This window comes from Condylostylus longicornis, unplaced genomic scaffold (assembly GCF_029603195.1).
Source record: "Condylostylus longicornis isolate FDR11 unplaced genomic scaffold, ASM2960319v2 ptg000115l, whole genome shotgun sequence".
Lineage (NCBI taxonomy): Eukaryota > Metazoa > Arthropoda > Insecta > Diptera > Dolichopodidae > Condylostylus > Condylostylus longicornis.
The window spans coordinates 287,058-313,454 of NW_026578083.1; the positions used below are offsets into that span (position 1 = coordinate 287,058).

Consider the following 26,397-nt stretch of genomic DNA (forward strand, 5'->3'; position numbering starts at 1 on the left):
AGAAACTAGTAAAAAAATTTTTTTTCTCTTTTATATTTTTTCTCTTTTCCTACTACTTGAATTTATTCTTTATGTTGTTTAAGAGGATTTTCATTACGAGAGAATTTTAGTGTATACAAGCAGTTATCCAAGTTAACAGTATCGTATGTACATATGTTGTAAGCAATGCCAAAAATATATTCGCTATTGAAACGAGTGGACACAATCGGACATCGAATTCATTGTTCTAAAATAAACTTTTACATTCTGCGTCAAGAATTATTTGACAATATTAGAGGCCACAGCAGCGATCTGTAAGAAATACATATTCAATTTCATTTTTGAACCGTTAAATAAAGTGCCATCCAATATTTTTTTAATTTTAGAGCGGCTTTTCAACTAGAGTGTTAAAATTTTTTTTTTAATTTCAGAAAGAAATATAAGAGTCACATATACTAGTAATAGTCACAAGTACCGGTAACTTGAATATTCTATGAAAAATTGAATTCTTAAAATTAGGCTGTAATTTTTCATGGCAGAATATTGATAAGTTATTTTGCGTGGCGGGAGATGTAACATTCTAATAAAGAATAATCTTTTGCACAAATATAATCTTAAATTTTTTATAATAATTCAACACAATTCAATACAATTTATTCATGTTAGTGCAGAGAAGGGTTAACATATAAATTTTTAAATAAATCATAGTATGCGCTTTGTCGCCAATAAAATGAACAAAGCAATACTCATTTTTTGCTAATCAAAAATTTACATATAGTGTGGACTTTGCAACACACATGCTGTGTATTTCTTTATATGTATATGAATTTTTAATGTGTTCAGTAATGCAAATATTCAGTATATTTGAATGTTTAATTAAAGAGTTTTGTTAGAATATATTTTAAAAGAATAATGATGGTTGGACATATAGTATTTTTTAATTAAATATAAGAAAGAAAAAAATGAGAATTAAAAAGTTAGGGTGCATAGAAAGAGATTTTTAGTTTAAAGATTAACGTTTTGAAAAGTTAAAAAAATTTTAATTCCATTGGAAACCTAGATTTTGTTTTTTTTAAATAAGGTTATCGTCAGAACTGAATTCATATAAGAAATTCTTTGTCGCTTCAATTTTTGTTAAAGATTAAAGTGGATTGTATAGAACGCGGATCTACAGATGATTAATTCTCATGTTATTAGGTTAAAGCCAATGATAGAGTAAAAAACTTGTTTTGTTCAATCAACCACATTTTAATGATGCGCACATTTAAAATTCGTACCTAACAGTACGACCTTAAAAAACATAATTTAAACAACCCCTTATAAAATTTATATCGCTGTATTTTCTTAACTATTCAAGGTATATTAATGTTAATCAAAATTCAAATGAAAGGTTTGCCCTTCTATTGAACAGGAACGGTTCTTGAAGTATAACAAATTTTTTTAAAATTTCAAAATTTAGTTAAGTATTATCGTCTAATGTAGTATATAACATCCCAAATATATGCTAAAAAGCAATTTGACATTTCCTCACCGGGGTCTTGTCTGATCACTGAAGACTTAAGCAGATACTTCAGCAGGCTGAGACTGGAAAATGAAGATAGTTGCAGGTTCTGTTAAGAAGATAGAGAAATTTCGATACACCTTCCGATAGAGTTTGGACTTTATTCTAACGGCCTCAGAGTTGCGGTATTCCTCCTCCGAAAAATTGATTGAGTAAATCAGGGTAGTAAACTTCGAGCGAGTGGTATAGGGTGGTCTTTTACATGGTAGCGAACGTTGTTACCTCAGCTTTACAATCTACAATCTATTTTTTAAGACGAAAACTTTAAGATTAACTGGCTGACCCTATAATTTTTTTTTCTCATTTTCTCATTTAGATTAATTGGAAATTAATTTTTGTAATTTTATTAATTAGGTATTTGGGTTTTTTTAAGCTTTCTTTTTTAAATAATAAATACAATTTATTAAAATTGGATTATACTTTTGATTTAATTAATAATATTTTAATGGATTATATTTTAAATACTTTGTTTTAATTAAAATTACTAGATTAATGTAAACAAAAATAATATAAAAATAAATAAGAAGAGAAAATTTAATTTCCATGCTGCTTATATAAACAAAACTTAAAAATAATTATTTCCATTTAAATGTAAATTAGTTCAATTGTTAGTAACAACAATTTATTAGAAACAACAACAGGTATAACTGTTATATTAACATAAATTATATTGATATTTGGCTTATATGTTCTATTGAACGTAATTGCAACGAATAATGCTAAACTAAAACAGTATGAATTCCATTTCTTTTCAACGACATTCCAAAAGGTTGTATTTGACGAGCTGTATTTAATAGAATTCAAGGTAAAACTGCAGATCCAGGAACCTTCAGAAACTAATTTAGAGATTAATATCCTCAATATTTCATTAAAATATTGTGGACATTTTCAAGAGTTTTACATGCACATAGAATTTTTCATAAATATGTTCCATATCACGAATACTAGTTTTCTTAAAGCTTTCTTCTGAGATACAATTGAAACATATTCGTAGGTTTTACGGAAAACAATTTTAATGTTCGTATTTCTAAATGTTGCATTGCCGCTCATGTTTTAAAAATTCTTTTCCCCTCAGACTCAGATCAACAGATATTCACCGCTTTAAACTCTAGATAAGGCATCTCATACGTTGACGTTTAATGAATTTCCCAAGATTCTTCTTCAGACATTTTTTGTTTGCTGCAATGGAGAGTAAAAAGTATAAGAATTTGTTTTTATATTATTAAGAAAAATTTCGCTCTCTTACGTATCACTCTTCCGCTCCATACACCATTTTAAAAAATGGCTTATAAGAATAATGCTTTTTCTGAAATCAGCACATTTTCCTTAAATCTATTATCCTAATGGAATCTTCCTTTTTGTTTTTTTGTAAAATTTTAGATTTTGTTTTTTGTTACAACCTAGCCATTATTCTTTTTGAGGGTGTTTTTCTAAAAATTTATTTCTGTATGGCATACAATTTTGGCAAAAAAGAATAGAATTTATTTTTTCTGCTCTTGCGTTTCTTTACAATTTTAGCAAAAAAGAAATGTTATTAAAGATCCAAAATTTATGGTATCAATGCGATTTATTGTAAAATGGATATTTTGTTTTTTTTGTAATTTTACAATCTTAAAAAAATTCTAAATGATTATTTTTCTTTTCAACCCCTACAGGTGGAATGAAGAAAATACCAATATTAGAAATTGATAAAGATGTCAAAACTTTGATTATTAAGGGCCCAAAAAATACTATAACAATTGGTCCAATTTTCATGAATCATATAAATTTAGAAATAATTAAAATCGTAGATTCAAATATACCAGCAATAGGAATAAATACATTTTGGGGATTAAAAAATTTAAAAATATTAGGTGAGTATTAAAGTTCTATAAACAATGTACAAATGTATAATTTGCACTATATCACGTTTTAATTTGCGAAACCGAATGGTCAGTGTTTACACATCAAACATTTTTCATAGATCGAACATGTTTGATTTAAACATAATTTAATTATATGCAAAGTTTGATATGTAAATGTAAATGAACTTTGTGTTGTTTGATAGTAATAGAACAAAGTCTGTTAATAATGTTTGATGTCATTAAAACGCTCGTTTTCGTATTGCATTCGGCTTAGCAAATTATAGCGTGATATTTGAAGCACCAAAATAAATTTTTAATTTTCCAACATTTTTTCTTTTTAAATCACTGAAATATGTTTAAAAAATTTGTATGATAAAAATAGATAAAACTGAAAACACAAAAAGAATGAACTCGTTAAAGGTATTGAGTACCTCGTGTTTAAATAAAGTAGAATAAACAAAGTTCCTGTAGGAGATTATTTCTCAAAACGTCCCAAATCTTGTTTTCAGATATTTAAAATTCAAAATCTTATACTCATACAGGTTCAAATAAGTATGTTTGTGAGTGATTCGCAGTTGCTTGATCTTTTCCAGTATCAATATATCGCCTGCCCACATAATTCTGATGACACAAAAATCCAAACGAATTCGAAGCTATACTACATACATATATATTACTACGGTATTATTTCAAACAGAATTCATTCATTAAGAGAGTTCAAGAAAATTTATTCTGATTCTCTGCCTGTAGTAATTTCAATTTACATGACAAGACAATATTATTTATTTGAGAAATTCCTTTAAAATAATTGTAATATAATATAAAAGCTAAAATAATTAATAAAATTTTATAAATTTAAACTAATATCATTGCTCTCTTCATAATATTACAATATTAATTTATTCAACTTAATTAAATTACCTTAATCTAATTTTCAAAATGGTTTTTAACAGCTTGTCATTTCATGAATATAAAATTAATTAATTGAATATTTCTAACAAAAAATCTTGATTATAAACTCAAGAATTTCTTTTAAACTAATTTATTATGTAAATAAAACATTAAGAATAAATAAGGAAATTGTTGAATAAACTATTTTTAGGATATTTAGTTAAAAAACAGATGATATTGCAGGATAAAATAGAATTATTCTAAAATATTATATTTTATAAAAACTTTCAAAAATTTAATTCATTAGATCTAGATGTCAAACATGTTCGAAGATGTATGACATCATACAAAAATTTACATTTTAGTTTCAATCATAAAAACAAAATTCATGAGATATGTTTTTGATTAAGAACTACTCAAATTATTATTCTTTGTAAACTAACAGCTTGTTCGAACTTCGCTTCTAATGTATTTTATATTAGTTTGTTAAATTTTTTGAATACTTATGAATGAAAACTTTCATGATCAAATTTAATGAATTTGTTTGTTTCCTTGAATTTTAATCGAACATGCTTCAAACCTAATATAACATGTATGTAATCGAACATGTTCAATCGAATATACCAAATCGAACACATTTCATCATACAAACTATTTCTTTTTAGTATTATGAACGTAAACATAAAGTTTAATTAAAATTTTTTCAATTCCTTTCATGACTTTTATATAAAATATCAAAATATTATAATATATATTGGTATGAATGAAACTGTGCTTTATTAAATGTATATAAACATATCATCATGTGTTATAGGGAGTTTTTGTAGGAAATGAAATGTTATAACAGTAACTATGTATAATATATAAGAAAAAAAAAATGTATATAATGTAAGAGAAACTTTATGAATAATAACTATGAATGAATAAAATTAATAGTTCGTATATATGAGGGAACAAAAAATATTATGCTTAGCTCATTTTTTAAACATTTATTTTCTCTACATTGTATACTTTCTAGCTGATTAATGATTTTCTGACAAGGTACAAAATTTAAAATAAATTGTATATGTACGTTCATGCAAGTATGCAATATTATAAATCTAAAGATTTATTTTGAAAAATGTTTGCATGAAAATGTGAGGAAGAAAAGATAATGCTAAACTGTTAAAACTAAAATAAATATGCGCTCACAATTTCAATATTTTATGAAAATTTTTCCGGATTAGCAGTTTTAGAAGTTGGTTTTTTTTTTAACAAATATATTATAATAGAAGTATAATATTTGATTTTATTGTTATGAATTATTTAAACTGCAGTCACTTTTAAAATCAAACTTTGAATTTTTACTCATTTTACAAGGAGATTTATTTCAGAATATTTCTCAGAATTCCAAATAAAAATTTTTTATAGAAATATTTATAAATGTATTCCACTATTAATCGGAGTTAAATATTACACATACGGAAAAGTTTCCTAAAATTTATAATTTATTTTATAAATTTGTCGTAAGTTGACAATTAATATTGTCGTAAGTAATCAAGTACTTTAAAATAAATTTTAGAACAGAACCCGTTATCATTCTCAAATTTCTAAAATTGCTTAAATTAATATTATTTTATTGCATCAGACTGAAGAAGAACATACGTCCCACCTAATCGTCTTAAAAATTGTTGTCATAGCTTTATACGACATGATGTCGCAAACCCGATGTTTTAAAAAATTTTATATTCGGAGTAATTATAATTATTCTGAAATTATCAATAAAAAATTATTGATTTTTATTTATTTAAGCCACTTAATTGTGGTGAAATATTCAGTATTCGAAGAGAAATAATAAGATAAGTCTAGAGTGTATAATAATTCTATGTTACTGCGACACAATTGCCAATATCAACCCAACCGGTTTAAGAAATTTTTTACGAAATTGTCGTAAAGTTTTGATATTCATTTGAATTTGTAGATGGACGTACAGGATGACTTTAATAACAGCTATAATTCTGCTTGTCACTTCGAAGCAACAAAAAAATGTACAACCAGCGGTTTTAAATAAACTGTTACTCAGCTTTCAATTAATCATTTAATTAATGTCATTTTGCTTTGAAACAAAACAGATTTTTAGATTTTTTATCTCATCATTTAATTCAGTTTCTTCCATGAAACAAGATTAACATCCAAGAAATTATACACAATAATTAATATAAATATTATTCCCATTTTTATTTTTCTAACTTAGATTAATTCATAAATATATAGAAAAGAATATAAGCGATATGAACCATACCGAATTACCACTTGAGCTCTGATGATAACCATAAAGTAATCTTTACTTTTTTAACTCTTTTAACCTTAATTTTTCTATTGTTACCATAAGATCTAGAGTATTTTATGTCCAGTGTATTTTTTCTTAACGCGTATATGACCATTTAAAAATATACGATAATTTTTTAAATAAAGAAGCAAAAAAAAAAATAACTATTATTAAAATAACTTTGAATATTGCGGTACTTTCAGTAATGTTTGCATAACCAAAGTTTAAAAAAAAAAAAATTGTATTGTTAAGAATTTTTCTTTTAATAATGACACAAGCAGAAAAATGTTTGTATAGAAAAATGATCCTTTTGGCAAGAAATTTGTAAAATAAAAATAATAATTTTTTTTTTTTTTGTATCCCGATTTCAGACAAATAAAGCAAACGAAAACGATTCTTCTTTTGCTCTTCTATAATTTTTGTATTTTTATGTTTTCATCCCTTTTTTATCTTTATATGAAAAAATCACATCTCAATGAAATATGAAAAGAGAAAAAAATAAAAACAATACAAATAAATTCGAATAAAAGTTTTATAGTTGGCCAGGTCAACTTTACGAATATCCACAAGCATAGTGCTAAGCAGTACAATTCCAATGAAATCGAACAGATATTGCAATAGCGCTACCTTAAATTTTGTATGTAATACTATCCCGGACCTTTCAATAAAAGTGAAATTTACTTGAAATTTATTGTAGTTCACCGATTAATTCATTTAGTTCAACATGTTTAAGTCCCTTAAAATATTCAACCACAATTGACACCCTTTTCCTTAAATTTTTCCTTAATTCATTGCTTTCATGTTTTAGCTAAGAGAATTTTAAATAAAACGCACAGTTTTCGATACAACAAACCATGTAATTAGTATTCAAAAAGTGATTCAAAGAAATATTTTCAACTGTTTGTCTTAAATATGCTCTCAATGTATTATTGGTCTTCTCTACTATTGCAATGCATAAGTATAGTATTATAAATTAAATACAAAATTTTTAGTTATACTCTTAAAATATTATGCTTGCCCGCACGTCTATAATCACGGTTATAATTTTTGGGTTCAACTAACAGAAAGTAATTTTTTGTAATAATACAAAAAACAAAAATCTTAAAAAATGAAATCACTATTTTCCCTGAAAACCATAAGAAAACTAGTTAGCAATAAATTCAAATGTATCGTAATAAGAACATTTTGCTAATTTTTTCTGGTTTCTATTTTCTACCCGATTAAATGTTGGAAATGACCATCTAACCGACTAAATGTTTGATATAATTGATTATCATTGAATAACTACTACAAATATAACAAAAACTGTCAATTATCTTAACATCACTAACGAAAATTTAATAGGATTGGCATTAAGTGTAACAAAATTGCAAGAGAATGGAATTTGTGACAGAATATTTTGCGTTGTTAAGTAAGAGAGAATTTAGAAATATCAATAGGGATTCAAAAAATATGAGAGAAAATATTTCTCTCATATGATACCGACCATCGAACATTTTTCACAGATCGAACATGTTTGATTCGAACATAATTTAATGATATGCAAAGTTTGATACGTAAATGTCTGTGAACTTTATGTTGTTTGTTATTAATAGAAAAAAATTATATAAATAATGTTTGATGTCTCGTTTAATAAAGCTCGTTTTCGATTCGTATTGCATTCGGCTTAATAAAATATTTTAGCTTTCCAACATTTTTCTTTTTTAAATGAATGAAATATGCTTAAAATATTTGTACGATACAAAAATTCAACCATCTAGAATTAATATAAAAGTTACATTGATAAAAATGATAATGTTGATGATGATGTTGATGATGTTGATGATGATGATGATGAAGATGATGTTGATCGTTATAATAATGATAATGATAAAATTTTACGGTAGAAACATCGTAACGATTTCATCCTTTTTACTTTTTCTTTTTTACTCTTTGTTTATCTTTGCAATCCTTTTTTTTTTCGTTTCATTTGTGGGTGGAAAATATCTTAATCTTTTTTTTTATTTTTATTATTTTTTTTTGTTGTTGTTTCTTTTTACCATATACTTCCTTTTTATTGCAGATCTTTCCAGGAATAATATTACACAAATTTCTGACAACAATTTTCGTGGTCAGGATAATCTACTCGAACTGGATTTGTCAAAGAATAAAATTTATCAAATTACACAAAGTCAAATATTTTATCATTTAAAAGTAAGTATGATTATAATAAACGTTATTTTAGTATGTCATTTTATTTGGAAGAAAAAAAAAAAACATTGTATGCATATTATTATGACGTAACGTTATGTAAATCGGGAAAATGTTGATTTATAAAAGAGAGAAAAAAATTTTTTTTTGTTGGTTTCTCTTTGTGGAAGTGATAATACCAGAAAATTATTTGAAGATTATTACCACATTAGAATAATAACAATAGTAAATAATAAGCATAGCAATAATAGAAAAGAAATCGCGAAACATTGTTCTAAGCACTGTGGGTTGCCAACGATATCTGTATCTATAGCTTAAACAAATCTGCATGATTATTGTACCACCAAATATTTTCACTTCAACTGTTTGAACAATTCCTTCCCCCCTCTGCACACAGCAGTGATTACATTCTCTAAATTAGTAATCGTAATACGTAACTGTAAAAAATCTAAGCCTCTTGTTTAAAAGAAGCCAAAGATGTGAATTTTTCGACTTTCTCGATAGGGAAATGTGTAGGACACGTTCTGAGTGTATATGTACTCACTTTCTTAATATGTTCGTCAAAACCCTTATTTCAACAGCCTTGCCATTATAGGCTAGATACGCTTGGGTGACGAAAAGTTTTTTTTTCTAAAATCGGTAACACTTGCTACGATTTTACGATATTATACATTGAAATATCGAAAGAAAGTGCGATTATCCAATACAATTTTTTTTTTTGTTTTACACAAATTTATTGATTTGTACAACGGGGGCAACAGCGCACCGCGACCACGTATAAGGGTCTATTATGCGTCCTCTCCCCCTCCGAGTTTGAGACTTGTGAGGACCGGAAGACCGTAACTTCGCCCCCGTAATTTATTTGCCATAGTTAAAATCTTTTCTATATTGAAATTTTTATTTTGATTATTCCAAAATTATAAAATTTAAATTACAATAATGATACAGTAAAAATATTTTACGTATGCAAAATTTCAAAGGACTTTCAACTCATATTATTCTAATGCAAATATAGAATTGCAATGCAAATTTAGGTTCAAGGATGACAATTCTCTTTAAATTTCTTAAATTAAATAAAATTCATATAATGAAAATATTCAGTTTCAGTGAACTTTAAAAAAAAAAAATTTCTTTTTTTATAGCACAATTTCCTTTTAAATGTTTTTGAACCATAAACATTAAAATCTTGTTATAAATCAAGTTGAATCAAATCAATGGTTTGTGTAATAGCACTTTTTTCTTTAACAATTGAAAATACTGCTTTTAAAAACAATTTATGTGCTCTAATATTATTGAAATTATTAAAATTTTTTTCATTGATATACGAAAATATTTCAAAGATTGCATACATTTAGGATGAGGCAAAAAGTTAAGGGACGTGTTGACATAATGCTTTAATTCAAAAGTTAAACTGCGTCAGTTGAGAAAAATAATTATATTTTTTAATGGCATGAAATTTACAGTTAATTTTCTGCTTTTATAGATTGTTGGAATAGCTTTCAGTTTCAGAATTATAAGATTCCAAAATTTAAAATTTTACAAATTTCAAAAGGCGATAACATGAGTAAAAAAATTTTTTTTCCAATAAAGTAAACTATTTATTAACCGCCATATAACAATGAGCCTACTTTGCCTAAATGTATCCTTGAACAGCCGCGTCAACCCAAATCTTAAACCTAAAATTATTTATTAATATCTAAAAGCTGCTAAAATTTCTGACTCTTACAACTTATTATTAAGAAGTAAAACAATATCAGAAATTTATAAAAAAAATAGGTTTTCGATATAAGTTAATTTAGGCAGCATTTTCGTGTTGTTAACAATGAATTACAGTATGTCGCCGCAGAAGAAGCGAGACACTACAGGGGAAGAGGGGGGGGGGGGCGGGGGGGAGGGATGGGTAAAATGTTTCTTCAACGGATATAAGTTATTAGGAAACATCTATTTACGTGTAAAATTTCAGCTGCTTATTTTAAGGGCAGATTTGTAAACAAATTCACGAACAAATGGACAGGCATACGGGCGGACAGTGGTTTCAGTCCGTGAAGCATTTCTGTGTATTCATAAACATATTCAATTTCAGTGAACTTTAAGAAATATTTAGATTTTTTTTAGAACGATTTCCTCTGAATTTTTTTTTTGAAACCAGAAACATTAAAGTCCTATATTATAAAAAACATTAAATTTTTTTTTTTTTGCCCAAAATTTTAAAAATTAAATTTGAAAATTATTTTTTAATTATTTTCAATTTTCATTTTTAAGTATCTACATGCAAGCCAAGACTAAATCTCTTTGATAAATTTTTTTCTTTTTTTATTTTATTTAAATTAAATCTTAATTTCATTTTCTAAATTAATTCTTTAATTATTTATTTCAATATTTTTGTTAAGAGAACAAATAAATTTAAAAAAAAGAAATAAAGAGAAATATTTTTTCCATAAAATATTAAAGTCCCTAAGAGAATAAATAAAAAAATTTATTTCTATATTTTTAAAAATATGCAATTTTTATACCTACATATATACATTAATATAGACCATTGTGTCTTACGTACATACATACATTTTATTGAAAATCTTTTGTATACACAAACACATTTAATGAGAAATAATTCTACTCTAAGGACATTTTTGTTTTTGTTTTAGTATAAACAAAATAAATAAATAAAAATAATTACAAGTTAACTCTAAAAATACAAGACTACCGTATCCTTTTAGACATTTCCATAGCACACCTATATATATATATATATATTTATATTCTCTTATATTATAATATGAAAAGAGAAGACCTTGAAAGTTCTTTAACATTTTTTTTGTTTGTTCCTTTGTTTTGTTTTTGGAAAATATTGTAATACAATATAAAATTTTTTATCTTTAAATTATTTATGTATGCTCTTGCTTCTTTAATAAAAGTTTCCATTCTTTTAAAATCTATATTCTCCTTTTAATATCTTTATTAAAAAAATATAAAATATATATTTATATTTAGGAACGTTTGGTTTCTTAAATAGCACATTTCCTATTTAACAATCAAATAATGTTATAGACTATTAAATTAATGGAAATTTCTTCATACAACTGCAGAACAAATGGAAGACATAATCAAAGGAACGAGTTAAAAGCAGAAAAATTTAAAAAAAAAAATTCTCCTCGAACTTGAACTCGAATCATTGACCTACCGTTTTCTAGGCGGACGCTTAGATATTACTTATTAATTAAAACAACTATACGTTGTATGAGCAAATCAGTGTTATAGACCTTAAGTGTAAATCTGTAAATTATAAAAAGAAGGTCTTATTTAAAAAAAATTATTATTTAATTATTACTATACAGGGTGTTTCGCATAAGGTTTCAAATAGTTTCGGGGATGACTCTTTTATCAATTTCTAGCAAAAACTTTTTAAGGAAGTAGGAGGCGGGATGCAGATATACTCGTTACAGCCTGTTGAAAAGAGGTACCTTATTTTTAATGCATATAAGTAAATGCTTATAGTTCGCAACCACGCGACGTAGAGTAACTATCGATAGCTTGTTTTACAGATAATTGATTGTTCTTCATTTTCGATCTTCTAATTATTTGATTCGACTCATACTTTTTTTGAAATATAGCTCATCAAAGTCAGAATTTTCATTTTTTTTTTAATATTTTTTGAAAAACTCGAAATTTTTCAAAAATATTTTTTTTTCTGTATCTCTCATAGTTTTGTCAGTGAAATTGTTTAATGAAACGTGTTAAATATATTTATAAAACATGCGAAAAATGCAAATTTTTCAAATAACTGTTATAGTCTGAATTACTTTAAACACAAAAAGCGAGGGGTCGGGGACGGAAGGGGAGGATTAAATTAAAAAATTTTTGCATTCCTTCCATTTTAAAATCTTGTTAGTATTTTGTAAATGGATGGACAGACAAAGTTAAACCAAAAAGAATTATTTTGTAAAATCTATGAAAATATAGAAACAAAAAAATTTTCGAAACACAATATTGTTATCACATTTATATATTGTGAATTTTTCAAAACAACATGCACTCATACATGCAAACATAAATTTTATAAAGGAGAAAATAACTCTTTTGATTTTAATTTATGTGGGTCGCAGTATTTTATTATTATTATTATTATTATTATTTTAATAAAATTATAAATATATATATAAAATATACCAAACACGTACTTACATATTGTTTTTTTTTTTTGGTATAGAAATTACTAAAACCAAATTGTAAACTATAAATAAAAATTTGACAAAAATAAAAAATTTTTTTGTATATGCAATCTGAAAATATGTTGTAATAATTTTTGAATATTTTTCATTCATTAATTTGAATTTTATTAAAAATTCTGTTATATTATAAGTGATTTTTTGAAAATTGTTATATATGATATTAAAATATATGTATATATAAATGTAACGGAAATTCTTATGTATATACTAGAGAAAAGGATGTCCGGCAATGTCTGCATAATTTTGTGAAAAACATAATAATAAATTTCATAAAGCTACAAATATAATTTTACGCTATTAAGATTCTAGGTTAGTTGTTTTGGTTTATTATTTTTCATATACATTATATACACACTTGTATATATATATGTATATAGCATTTGCATACTAGATTATGCTAAATATGAAGTGCATAATTTTTTAATTTTATTTGACAAGCATAATAAATAATTTTATGAAAATATATTAATATTTTTACTTTCTTCCTTCTCTTTTAATTGTGTATTTCGAATATTGTCCGTGAAAAATTAATTTATGTAACAACCAAAATTTCTAAAATTGATAAACAGACCATAATTCTGTTATAATAATTATTCTGTAATAATAATCAAAAATTACAAAAATATTGCATACTTTTAGGGGCCAAATAATAAATTTTCTCTTAAATTTTTAGAAATAAATTTTGTGACCGTATAAAATTTAATAATCTTTAAAATTCAGCAATTTATAATAATTTTAATCAAGCCTAAACAGAGTTAAATAGAACTCTTAGCATTTAGACCGATTCCACTGCTTTGTTTGCCAATATTATGGATAATAATAAGCTCTACAGTGAATTTCCTTCGTAACTCTGAAATGCCGAAAATTATGAATTTCATATGCTCAATTCGGAATCACTTAGATTTTACTTCGAGTATTCGTAATAGAGTAATCATAAATTACATTCACAATAAAAATAGCCCCCAAAAATCTATTAAAGAAATAATCACACGGAAGCATCAATTTAAAGAGGGCAGTTGTTTTAAGTTTTAAATTTTTCAATTTTTTTGTTCGAATTTCAGTTCTTCCAGCACAGCTGGTTACGATGAAAGGAAATGAATTCATATTTGCTTAAAAAAAATTTTTTTTTCATTTTTCAAAAATATAAGTGAAAATTGAGTACTCAAATAGCAAACAAAAATATAAATAAACATTTGACAGTTGATATAAAACTGACGGATTTTGCTACTCCGAAAAATTGTGTTGCCAGTGCTAATTTATAATGTCTATAGATTTATAATACGAAAGGAATTTGTGATTAGTTATAAGTTTACGCCGTAGTTAAGTTCGTAATTCGTTGAATTCAACGAGTTGAATTCATGACAGGGCTGAATATTTATTCGAAAGAACAGCACTCTATGAGATTTGTGTTACATTATTTTAGACTTTGTTTTTCTGCATTGGATTTATATCAAAATTGAATCCAAAGTAAACTAGGAGACCGATCATTAAAAATTTTCGTATAAATGATAATTTTAATTCAAATATTACTTTTGTTCTAATTTCATTATAAAGGTCAAATTTGTTATATTCATGTTCCGAATAAGTGTGCTGCCATATTTACATGTTTTACTTATTAATAAAAACCTCAATACCAAATAATCACATACGAAAATCTTTATTATACTTTAATAATTTATTATAAAGAAATTATTAAGAAACTTGGATTTAGTTCATTTGTATAACAAATATTAAATGTAAAATATGTATTCTATATACAATATTATTTGTATACATACGTATATGTATATAGAATTTCAGCATTAATAAATAATAAAAGTAATTATATTTTACATATCCCTATGGTATTATGTTAAATAATAAATCAATTCTTTTTTCTTTTATTTGAAAAGGAAAGGAAGTAAAATTCAAGACTTTGTGTTTATATATAAACATTATAATTATACAAATATTCCTATATATACTTATACACAAATCCATTATTATATAATATATAAAATTTTCTTGAGAAATAGAATATTGCCCGTTATTATCTTCTTGATATCTGTATAATATAGGTGTAGAAGTGGATATAATTCTCATTTCAATATTACTTGGAAAAAAAAACAAAAAATAATAAAAAACTTATGTTTTATAATTTTGTTGTAAACTAAAATTACAAGATATAAAATGTAAATATATGTATGTATACATATAGGGTGTTTTTTACATAAAGTGGCAAATAATTTCAGGGACTATTGGGAGGGAGAGAAAGATCGCATATATACTGTCTCCTTTTTAAGCTACAGCTTTTTGAATTAAAGAATTACCTGATTTCGCCTGCATATTAATAAGTGCCTATAGCCAAGGAACTATGCGACATACGGTAGCCGACGTGGACTCTTTATTTAAGGTCTGGTAATAAATTAAATTTGAGCCATAGTATTTGCGAAAAAATTTCATCAAATTCGGAATTTTTATTTTATTTTTTCGAAATTTTTTTTTTAAAACTAGAAATTTCCCGAGAATTTCCGATATTTTTCGGAATCTTTCCCTGAATGAATACTCAGTTAATGGTTATTTACCTTATGGGAAACTTATGGCAAACACCTTGTATACATATTTTGAATATAATGTATGTATATATGTAAATTTATGTTACAATTTTTCATACATTTTTATAGTTTTTGTATAATAGATTTGTCTGTACTGTAAAAATTTATGTTAAAAATTATTATTTTAGGTATAGTTACTAGCTAGTCAGAAATAAAATCATAAATTTCAACTTAAATTTTATATTTTAAGAAATAATATTTATTCATACACACTATGTATGTATGTATATAATTTATATATTTTATTTTATATGAAAAGTTTATTAATTTCATTGTCTAATAAAGATAATATTTTTACTTATACTCGTATGAGAATATTATTGTGCAAATAGAATAAGTATATGATAAAGTATAATATTAAAGAAAAATATTATGGAAAATTATTATTGTTATCTAAATACATATAAATATTTATATATATATATATGAATAATTGCATAATAATTAGGGGATTTTCACAGTTCAAATCTCTACATCTTACGTATGTGTTAGTATTTTCTGGTTATATACAAATTCATTTATTATTTAATATAAATATTTTTATATACTCGTATGTATTTTAAAGTTAATCTTTGATAAAATTAGTCATTTAAATTATGAAAATTATTTTATAAAAATCTAAATATGTCATCGCATTGTAATTTATAAAAAAAAAAAACATTGCATACTTTTAGGGGCAATATTTTAATATTTTCCATTAGTCTTCAAAGATTCATCATTTTGAAATGTAGCAAAATTTAATAATATTCAAATTAAAGGTAAAATTTACAATGCAAGATTTGTGAAAATAATGCCGAAATTTTGTTTATTAATTTTAAATACCTATTATGTAATTTACAATAAGTTTGTTTCGACGAAATCAAGTTACTTAACATATTTATAAGAATATTTTTTGGGAAATTTAAATTTTTTGGTTTAGAACGGGGAGCTGCTGTTATCAACTTGCCACATGTTTCGAGATCTTGGTATACAAGTTATGTACCCAAAAATTGATTCATAATTTCTGTATAATTGTCATAAGCGGTGAGGGCCGGGCAAGAAATTCTTTTGTAATTATTTTGATGATGACAACGCTATTGCAAAATCATTTCTTTAATTTAGAAATTTTCTAAAATAATAAAATTTTATTGTAGTGTTTTTGACGATGAGTGCAGTATTATAGACTATAGACAGCCTGTAAAACAATTTTTTTTTAATTTAGAAATTTTCTAAAATAATAGAATTCTTTTGCAGTGTTTTTGGTGAGAGTTTCGGTATTCTAGACAGTTACACCCTATAGCCTGTAAAACCATTTTTAATTTAGAAATTTTCTAAAATAATTGTTTGAATAAATTTTGCATGTAATATTTTTTTGTGCACTTATGGCAGCTCAGAACTATTTGAATAAAATTATTAATAAATTATCAAGATTTTTGGTAGTTTTCAATACAGAGAATTTAAATACTGAAAAATTGTAATTTTTTTGTTAAGTCTATTTCTTTACCTAATATAATGCAACATTAACATGCCTACATTTTTATAACCATTCCACATTGTAATGCATTGGAATCATTAAAATAATTAATTTCTATTAACGATCCATGAATTTTTATTTGTATTATACCACTAAGGATGTGCATTTCAAAAATGGAAATTCATATTATTTCTAGATTAGACTAGAAAAAAAATATTTCAAAAACTAATTTCACATGAAATTTGTAATTAATTAAGCGTTTTAAAAATATTTTCACAAAAATGTCAGTCAGTTAATATTTGTGTTGTCACCATTATTATAAACAAATGATAAAATTTAGATCTTACAATTACTTTCGAATATTTTTCCAAATGGGAAATTTTAAATGGAAATAAGAAGAATAAAATTTTAACAATAGCCGAAAACCATGAAAAGATTTTGGAAGAAAAGAAGGATATGGCTCATAAATTTACTCTTTCACCATGAATTGGAATTCTCTAGTAATATGAGAATTTTTCTAAGGATTTTCTGTAATAAGTATCAATTTAAATATAAAAAATATTATTATAGAATTTTTATTTTATTACCATTTTATATACATACGTACATATATGAGATTTTTTCTCATATATTCAAATATAATATTATAAAATTTTATAAATTTAAAACAGCTTTTACACGCATTATAGTGAAGAATACATACGTAATTCCTTGGAGGAAAATAAAAATATTATAAGCACCATATTAAGTTTTTTTTTCTTTATTTAATCCACACACTACCATAGAAAGTATTACGAGGGATTTTAATAGTACACAAAAAAAAAATGGAAAATGTTTATTTGTCTAATCTGAATGAGTACATCGTAACACTTTTAAAAAGTCCTTTTTTTTCTCTCTCTCTATTTTAAAATAAATTTTCATGCTGCTTATTTCGCCTTTAATATTATTATGGTAATTTTTATGAAAAAAAATAAGAGAAATTTATTTTTCTTTAAAAGTCCCCAAAAATTTAAATTTAGAGTAATAAAAATTTTTAAATTACAAAGAAAACTAGATTTATTTTTTCTTGCCAGAAATGATTTATTTCTTTTACATTGCAAGATGAGAACCTGTTTGAAAAGTTTGAAAAATATTTCTAGTGCATTATAGTTAAAAAAAAATATATTTTAAAATCTAAATAAGAGTTAAATTTAAATATGAAAGTTAGCAGCTCTTCAAAGTGTGGTGTTAAACAATGTTGGATGAAAAAGCGCTATCTAACCTCAGATAGAGTAATATATTTAATTAAACTGCCTAATGGCTATGAGGTTTTCCACACGGAAATAGTGTTTATTTGATCAGACCTAGAGAAGGGTAACGATCGGGGGTCTCGGGTCCTACGGAGCTAGGTCGGGTTTAGCGGGATAGTGCAGGGAAGCATGGCAAAGAGAGAATTTTGCAATGTGTGCAAGTTGACCATTTACTGCGTTCTCAATCACAGCGAATACGAGGAAATGAGATTGCAGATTTTCTTTGTGGAGAAGTGAAGGAATTCATTCACATTATAGATAAGGAAAGTAAAAGGATAGGGTCGTGGTATTATGAGCAAAATATTCTGCCTGCGGGTTGACCAGAGCGCTTTTGTCAGGTAAGGATTAGAAGAATTGGAACAGTAGAACTGACCTTAGCATATTGGCGGAGTGTTGACTGGGCACTACCTCTTGAGGTAAAAGGCCAATAGATTAGGAGATACTGGAACGGATATTTGTCGATGTCAGGATATTGCGTTTGTATAGAATTTTGAACATGTTTTTTGTGCCTTTCCTTCTCTGATGTGAAAGAAGAATGGTATCCATTCTTTACAATGACTTAATGAATTTTGCGGGGGAATTTTTGGTGCTAGTTTTGAAATGTATGGTGTGTATTACAAGAGGCGTTGTTGAATGCCTCGTATGGGTAACCGGATGGGGTTTATTTCCCTTACTACTACTGTTTTCTCCTGAATTTTACATTTCTCATTGAATGTTAGGAGTTCTTCTTTGAAAATTGTTTAATTCCCAACTAATTTCATTGCAAACTTGTATAAATTAATTCTATATAACACATACTAGTATTATATTGACTCTGTACTGTACTAACGTTTTTACACTCTAAATTTTTATAAATTTGTTTATATTTTTTTCATTTTCATACCAAAAAAAAAAAGGATTTACGTAGACTTAACTTAGCAGATAATTCAATTGAAGAATTAGGACAAAGAGTATTTTATTTATTATCAAAATTGAAATATTTGGATTTAAGCGGTAACCCATTAAGAGATTTACAACCAGATGTTTTCAGAGATGTTCCAGTAAGCATTATATTATTTCTTAATATTCTTAAAAAATATTTTATTCGAACTCTAAACAAAAATTGCTAAATATTAATTTTCATTACCAAAAATAATTTTTTAGGAATTAAAAGTATTAAAATGTCGTAATTGTCAATTAAAGAAAATCAACCCACAACTTTACACTTATCTTAAACATTTAGATGAACTTGATTTGGGTCGAAATGAGGTAAGTTTATATTATTATTTTATAGAATTTCAGTTAGATTGTTAGAATGTTTAGCGTGACTTAAGGTATTCCATTCTAAATATTTTAACAATCAAGTTTTTTTTTGCCTTTCCTTTAAATTTTTTTAATTATTCAAGTGTTAAAATTAAACAACCCACATAATATCCTTCTCATTTTCGTCTTTGAATAATTTTTTTTTTTAATCAACAATTTTTTATGTTATCAACTTCTTACCCACATTATGCCTATTTGAAGTTTATAATAAGAGTTAAGGTTAATGGATTCATAAGAATAATAATTTTCTAAAGTTCTTTTACCGTTATTTCATTTAAATATTAAATATTATTGCATTTAACGTTGAATATTTTACATATTTACTAAAAATCTAATTCCTTCTTCCTACACTCATTCTTTTTATTATAATTATGCCATTTGGTATTTCTGAAACACCTTATATGTATGTTAACTATATAAATTGTTTTAAATAACTAGAATTTTTTTCTTTTTTTAAAAAGTAACATTTTTCAAATCTTTTAAACTTTATCATGATTATAGTTAGTGATTTATATATAGAGTGCGCGTATGTGCTATAACGTTTAAAAAAAAATTATTTCAAAAAATAATGAAAAAAAAAAAAAAAAACTTTTTCCATAAATATTTCTTTTTTCCTACTATAAAAATGTTTAAGTTGCTATGAGTCGGTGGTCACAAATCAAAATTATTTAAATTGTTCTTTTCTCTTTTTCACTTAAAACGATTACATTGTCGTTTAATTTTCTATACCGCAAAATTGTGCACAAAGTGGTTGACAATGTTTCTATGGTACGTAAATATATTTTCATTGAACCTAGATTGGTCCGAAAACGTACTGATCTATTTCACCGCCTATTACTTATAGGATTTGCATATAGTTTACCTGTTGGCATACTTCGAATTTAACAATAATATTTCCGATTCCAGTCAATTACCTAAATTTCATCTTAACTATAGCCATAGGCAAATCACAAAATTGTTACTGATCAATGAAATCGGCATCAAACGGCTTCTTCAATAACCTTATTTCACTGTGACCAGGACGTAAAATAAATATTCTGGTGCCAACTGACGTACAACTACGCAGGGTAATGGTTCACTAACTGTACCGTTTTAGTATCAACGAGTTGTCACATTATTAGAGAGAATTTAAATATTTTAGTTAATGCAGTTGCTTCGGCCAATGTCTCTCAGATCCCGCTCAATTTTATGTACCTTCGCCTGATTGTGTGGCATAATGCCAATTTAAGCTGTCGCAAAAGCAAGGTACGAAACTAATCTTGCGAAACTAACTTTTAAGAATTGCAAATTCTTAATTTTTTGTGACACAGGGCCACTGAAATTATACTTGAAATTTTATTTTTATTGTGGCATGTTGTTATTTAGTGACATGAAAATTTTTTTTTTTTTTTTTTTGTTAATGTTTTTTTTTTTTAATCCTTCATCAGCCACTTTTGTTTTAGTACCTTTCCTAAAATATTAAAGTTTTATTTGAGCAAATACTCATTAAATTAAAAACTCTTCTGAAAAAATTTCTTTTTTTTTTTGTGTACTAAATTTTTTTTTAATAAATTTTTTATTATTAAATCATTTTTTTTTCTACTTTATATCTTTCACCTATAATATTTAAATATGTTTTTTTTTTGCTGTTGCCAGTTTGAATTTCTTTACAAAGATGAATTCCAGGATTTGGTGAAACTAACAAAGATTTCATTAGATGGAAATAGGTTACCAGTTGTGGTCGATGAACTTTTTCGAATGCAAAAATCTTTGCAATATCTTGGTAAGTTTTAATTATTTCGTTTGTTATTTCTTTTATTATAATTTTTATCAACTTCCACATCTTTAAATATTGATTAATTTTCGACTGAGCAACAAAAGAATTAGAGTCATAGTGACTTTATCTCAATAATTTCTCAATTATTTCTACTGAATTATGTTTTCTGAGCGAGCATTGAGTGCTCATTAAGAGAGCTATAACTGCTCAATGAATTAGATCTAATCTAACTAATTAAGAGATTATAATAATCTTGAATTAATTATAGTATTACAATAGGCTTGCATTGCTTGAAAACGAGTTTACATTGTTTATTGACTCCAACTCCATTAGTGCGGCCAAGCAATTCTGAACAAGCTTGAGTATGACCTAAACTGACTAGAGCGCCGACAACGCCCCTCTGCTGTCTGAGAGAACATAGATCACTTTCTATGTAATTGAGTTTGACTTACCGAGCAACACGGGTGTCTCCGACGGCACTCTGCACACGGTTGAGCCATTTGTAATAGCTTGCATTGCTTAAGAACAAATCTAAAATTAATATAAAATTATTTCAAAGTTTTAAATTCAATTTAGTTTTAAATTTTTTCTTTAAAACACAATTAGTGGCTAAATTTTTCAAGGATTCAAACCAATAATTTAGAAATTCCAAATAGAATTGTTAACTTAAATGACATGCAAAACTAAAGAATGATTAAGTAATTTTTGTAAATTAAATTTAACATTTCAAATATTAGATGTGTAGAAATTATTAGTATAAGACTTTTGTGTTGTTTCCTCAATCCAGGATTTCAGAAACTAAAATGGACTAAATAAAATTATTAAGGTAAAATTATTTTAGGTTTTAAAACCTTACATAATTAAGATGGATTCACTTCAATCAAAATTTTTATTTTTACCCCCTATAATTTTATTATACTTATAGTTTTTATTCGGAATTTCCAACACAAAAAATGTTTGATTTAGGCTAGACATTTATTATTCATCCAAAAACTTATTTACAACAAGAAAACCAAACCAAATATGTTTCAATATAAAATTATTGTAAATTTTTCGGAAGCTTCTATATAAGGCTCCTAATTTAAGTAGTTTATTAGAATTTTCATTTCTGAGTTTAAATGAGATTCTATGAGATTCTACAATATCTATCCAAAAATTCAAATATTTTTGAGATTTTTTTTTTTGACTATTAGAGAAGGTAAGCAAAACATGAATTTCAAAAAAAAAATTTTTGATTGAACCTTATGCGTACATACATAAGACTCATAAGAAATTTTTGATATAAAAAATTTCGTTTATATTTTAGGTTGATCAAGCATAATGAAAATTCATTTTATCATACATATTAGAAAAATTATAAAAAAAATATCTACCCATTCCCTTGTATATTTTGTAATTTTAGAGCTATTTCATGTGATATGCCTACATCTATATATATAATGTGCAAGTGTATATATGGTAATGGTATACAAGGAATGATGAATTTTTCTAATAGGCATAAATTTTATTTGTATAAAAATCGAATGCAAATTTTTAAAATTAAATCTTACCAAACTTAAAAAAGGAAAACCATATAACATTTTTTCTATAGTTTATTACCGACCGAATTGCATATAATAAGGAAGGTTTTGTGTTAGCACGAAGTTTTGGATTACAAGTTTTCGGTTGGAATGCACAGAGATATGTCGGTTTGACGGAATGTGTGTGGAAGCGCGTATCTGAAATTTGGCTAAACCGATTTCGATAAAATTTTATTTGTAAGTTTATTTCGACTATGGCACAGAATTGATCAACTTTTGGGATACGAGTACATGAAACCCCCTAAACTGTATTTTGCATTTTTGCGTACATAAGGAGAAATAATCAACCAATTTCCTTGAAATTTAATATTTTAATTGTTCGTGCTAAGACAATTAATCTATAAATCTTTTGAAAAAATTTGGGCTCGGAAATCAAATTCGGCAGCTTTTAAATTTTTTGCAATATCGAAGAAAAGCAAACAAATAGAAGAATAAATGCCAAATTTATATTTTCTAGGTATATGTTAACCAAAATATTCCTAACACCCTTAAAATTGAATGGAACTGTTCAAAAGGCATTTTCATAATCTTCTGTAACACTTTCACTAAAACAGACAATATGCATTGCGCTTGATTATGTGTTGAGCACACCAATTTTCTTTTCAAAATTTTTTTTTTAAATACCAAGTACTTATAAATTTTATAATTAAATAAAAATTGCAATTTATGTTCGAAAGTAATAAGAAAAAAATTGTAAAGATTATAAATTTATAGTGAATTGGGAAAAATATAAATTTGTGTGTATGTGAATAAATGCACGTAATAACTCTTTTATGAATATATACACATTTATGTGGTCTAAATATTATGGTTTCACAGAAAATGACAAATATTAAAAATAAAGAAACAAATTGGAATTTTTAGTTTTTATTTGAATTCTAAAAAAATTCGAAGAATTCTAACAAAATAGAATTCAAATACCGTAAATATTTAATATTTCTGAGAAGAGAGTATGTTTTTTTTTAATATTTGATGAATATTTTTAATAATAATATTACGTCTTTTACATATTTAATACGTTCTAATTACCTAAAGTATAATATTATTATAAATTAGAAAATAATATTATGTGCTCGATTTTATTTCAATAAAATTACAAAAAAAAAAAATCTACTGAATCAAAGAAAATAATAAAAATTTTCAATTCTATAGGCATGAGATAAAAATGAACAAAAAAAATTCATGAAAAATCGGAAAAATAAAACACTTTATATACGTATATGCCAAATACATTAACTTATCAGATCGGAAACAAGGTAAAAAGTACATTAAGATTTCAAATGAAAATATGAAAGGAATGGAAAAAATTTTAAGTAAAAGAAAAATTCTAAAAATATAATCGTCTAAAGATTTAGTTACAATAAAAAGTTGGGTCAAACCAATGGTTTGTATTGCAGCACTTTTCCCTTCAACAAGTGAAAATTCTGCTTTTAAAAACAGTCTATGTATACCTATCACACTATTAAAATTATTTACATTCATATACAAAACTATTTCTAGAATTGCATATATTTAGGATGAACGATTTATGCAGTCTTTGAAAAAAAGCAAAAATAATATAAAGTGGGGTTAACATAATGCTCGATTTTAAGGGTTAATTGTGTGAGTTAAGAAAAATAATTATATTTTTTAATGTCATGGAATTTACCGTTAACTTTTTGCGTTTATAGAAATTCGAAAAAACTTGCGGTTTCAGAAATATAAGGTGTCAAAAATGCAAATTTTATAAATTTCAAGAGGCCATAACTTGAGAGGGGGTGGAGATGGAAAAAAATTTTCTTCTAACGAAATGAACTACTTGTTAATGTCTAAAAGCCCCTAAAATTTCAAGCTCCTAGAGGCTGGGGTCTAGAAGAAAAACGACATCAAAAATTTGGAAAAAAAGGACTTTAGATAACGGTAAATTTGAGCGGCTATTTTGTTTTTCTAAAGTTTAACTATAGTATACCACGATAGGGGAAGCACGCCGCTGCCTTTCTGCGTTTGCAAAATTTCAAAAATGCTTATGGTTTCATTGCAACAAATAGTTAAAATAGGTAATTTTTAGTGCTTTGGGGGGGTATAACTTCTAGAGGGGGGGAGATAGGTAAAAATTTTGTTCTACGAAAATAAGTTTCTAGTAAAGATCTATGTACGTATTAAATTTCAGCTCTCTATCTTTAAGAATGTAGAAGTTTTGTAAACAGACACACGGACAGACGGACGGACGGACGGACGGACGGACGGACGGACGGACGGACGGACGGACGGACGGACGGACGGACGGACGGACGGACGGACGGACGGACGGACGGACGGACGGACAGAGTGAAACTAATAAGCACTTTTTTTCAAAATTTTTTTGGAAAAGTGCTAAAAAAGAAAATCAAAGGAAATCTTGGCTTCTTAAAAATCGAATATGAAATTTAATACTAATATAAAAATTGGCTTTCGATAAAATTAAAAGGGTGTGTTTGATAAAATTTATTATTATAAAAAAAACACCCAGTGAAAATTTAATTCTCCCTCAAGCAGAACGCCTAACCTACCCCTAACGGCAAACATTGACAGTCTACAGAAGGAGACGGACCGGTACGAAAGGATGAGATCCCGTCCACGCCATTACGTCAGCAATCCTATTGAACATATGATCCGTCACATAAAAGAGCGTTACTTTGTTTGTTAATATCACCTCCATTAGTGCGAGCAAGAAGTTTCTAACTAGAGCTTAAATCTAACCTAAACTGACTTGAACGCCGACAACACCGCCTTGCTATCTGAAAGTACATAAATAGTTCAATTTTGACTTTCAACCCTTTGCAAGTTGACTTTCTATGTATTTGAGCTCGACGCACCGAGCAATACGGGTGCAGGCTCATGCTTTTACCTATTTTCGGCTGCACTCCGCGCATGACCGATCAGGAAACTCATTCCTTGCATTCATGATCGAAGTTTTATAGCACGAAACAGACATCTAAGATGGCTATCACGAGGATGTGGTCGCTCTCGACGAAAGCTCTATAAGTATACCATAGGGTAAAATTTTCCTTACGACATGTTCACCAGTAAGAAATCGTTAGGTTGTAGCCGAGCTTTTCACTTCTGGGCCTTCAAGGGATGTATATAGCTAGAACGCTACCTTAGGACTAATGTCCCAAAAATCAACAAAACTCCTAACCCTGTCTATATGAGTATTCCAGGAGAGATGATCATCTAGAGTTATACCCAAATAAATTACCTGAACTAATGCCCAGTTTATATAAAGGATATATCCCCGGATAATGCAAAATTTAGAAGCCAGTAATAAGATGAGCCCTATTTCGATTCACTCACTGAAGAAAACTTTCTTGTGTAAAATGGAAAAAACAGCTTTACATGATAACTTCTTTCAGTGGTCTCGCAGCGTCTATAGGGTAATATTCCGTAAGAAAACTATTTTTCT

The 26,397-nt window shown here is 26.2% G+C and overlaps 1 protein-coding gene across 1 annotated transcript in view; it reads left to right on the forward strand.

Annotated features, from left to right (window-relative positions):
* Positions 1-26,397, forward strand: part of LOC129614670 (toll-like receptor Tollo) — a gene marked incomplete at its 3' end in the record, with an annotated part of 40,334 nt that overhangs the window by 3,359 nt on the left and 10,578 nt on the right. The window contains exons 2-6 of the mRNA XM_055529430.1: positions 3,196-3,393; positions 8,646-8,776; positions 19,235-19,378; positions 19,482-19,586; positions 21,276-21,402. Coding sequence (XP_055385405.1) covers positions 3,196-3,393; positions 8,646-8,776; positions 19,235-19,378; positions 19,482-19,586; positions 21,276-21,402 — 705 coding nt within the window. The remainder of the gene's footprint in view (positions 1-3,195; positions 3,394-8,645; positions 8,777-19,234; positions 19,379-19,481; positions 19,587-21,275; positions 21,403-26,397) is intronic.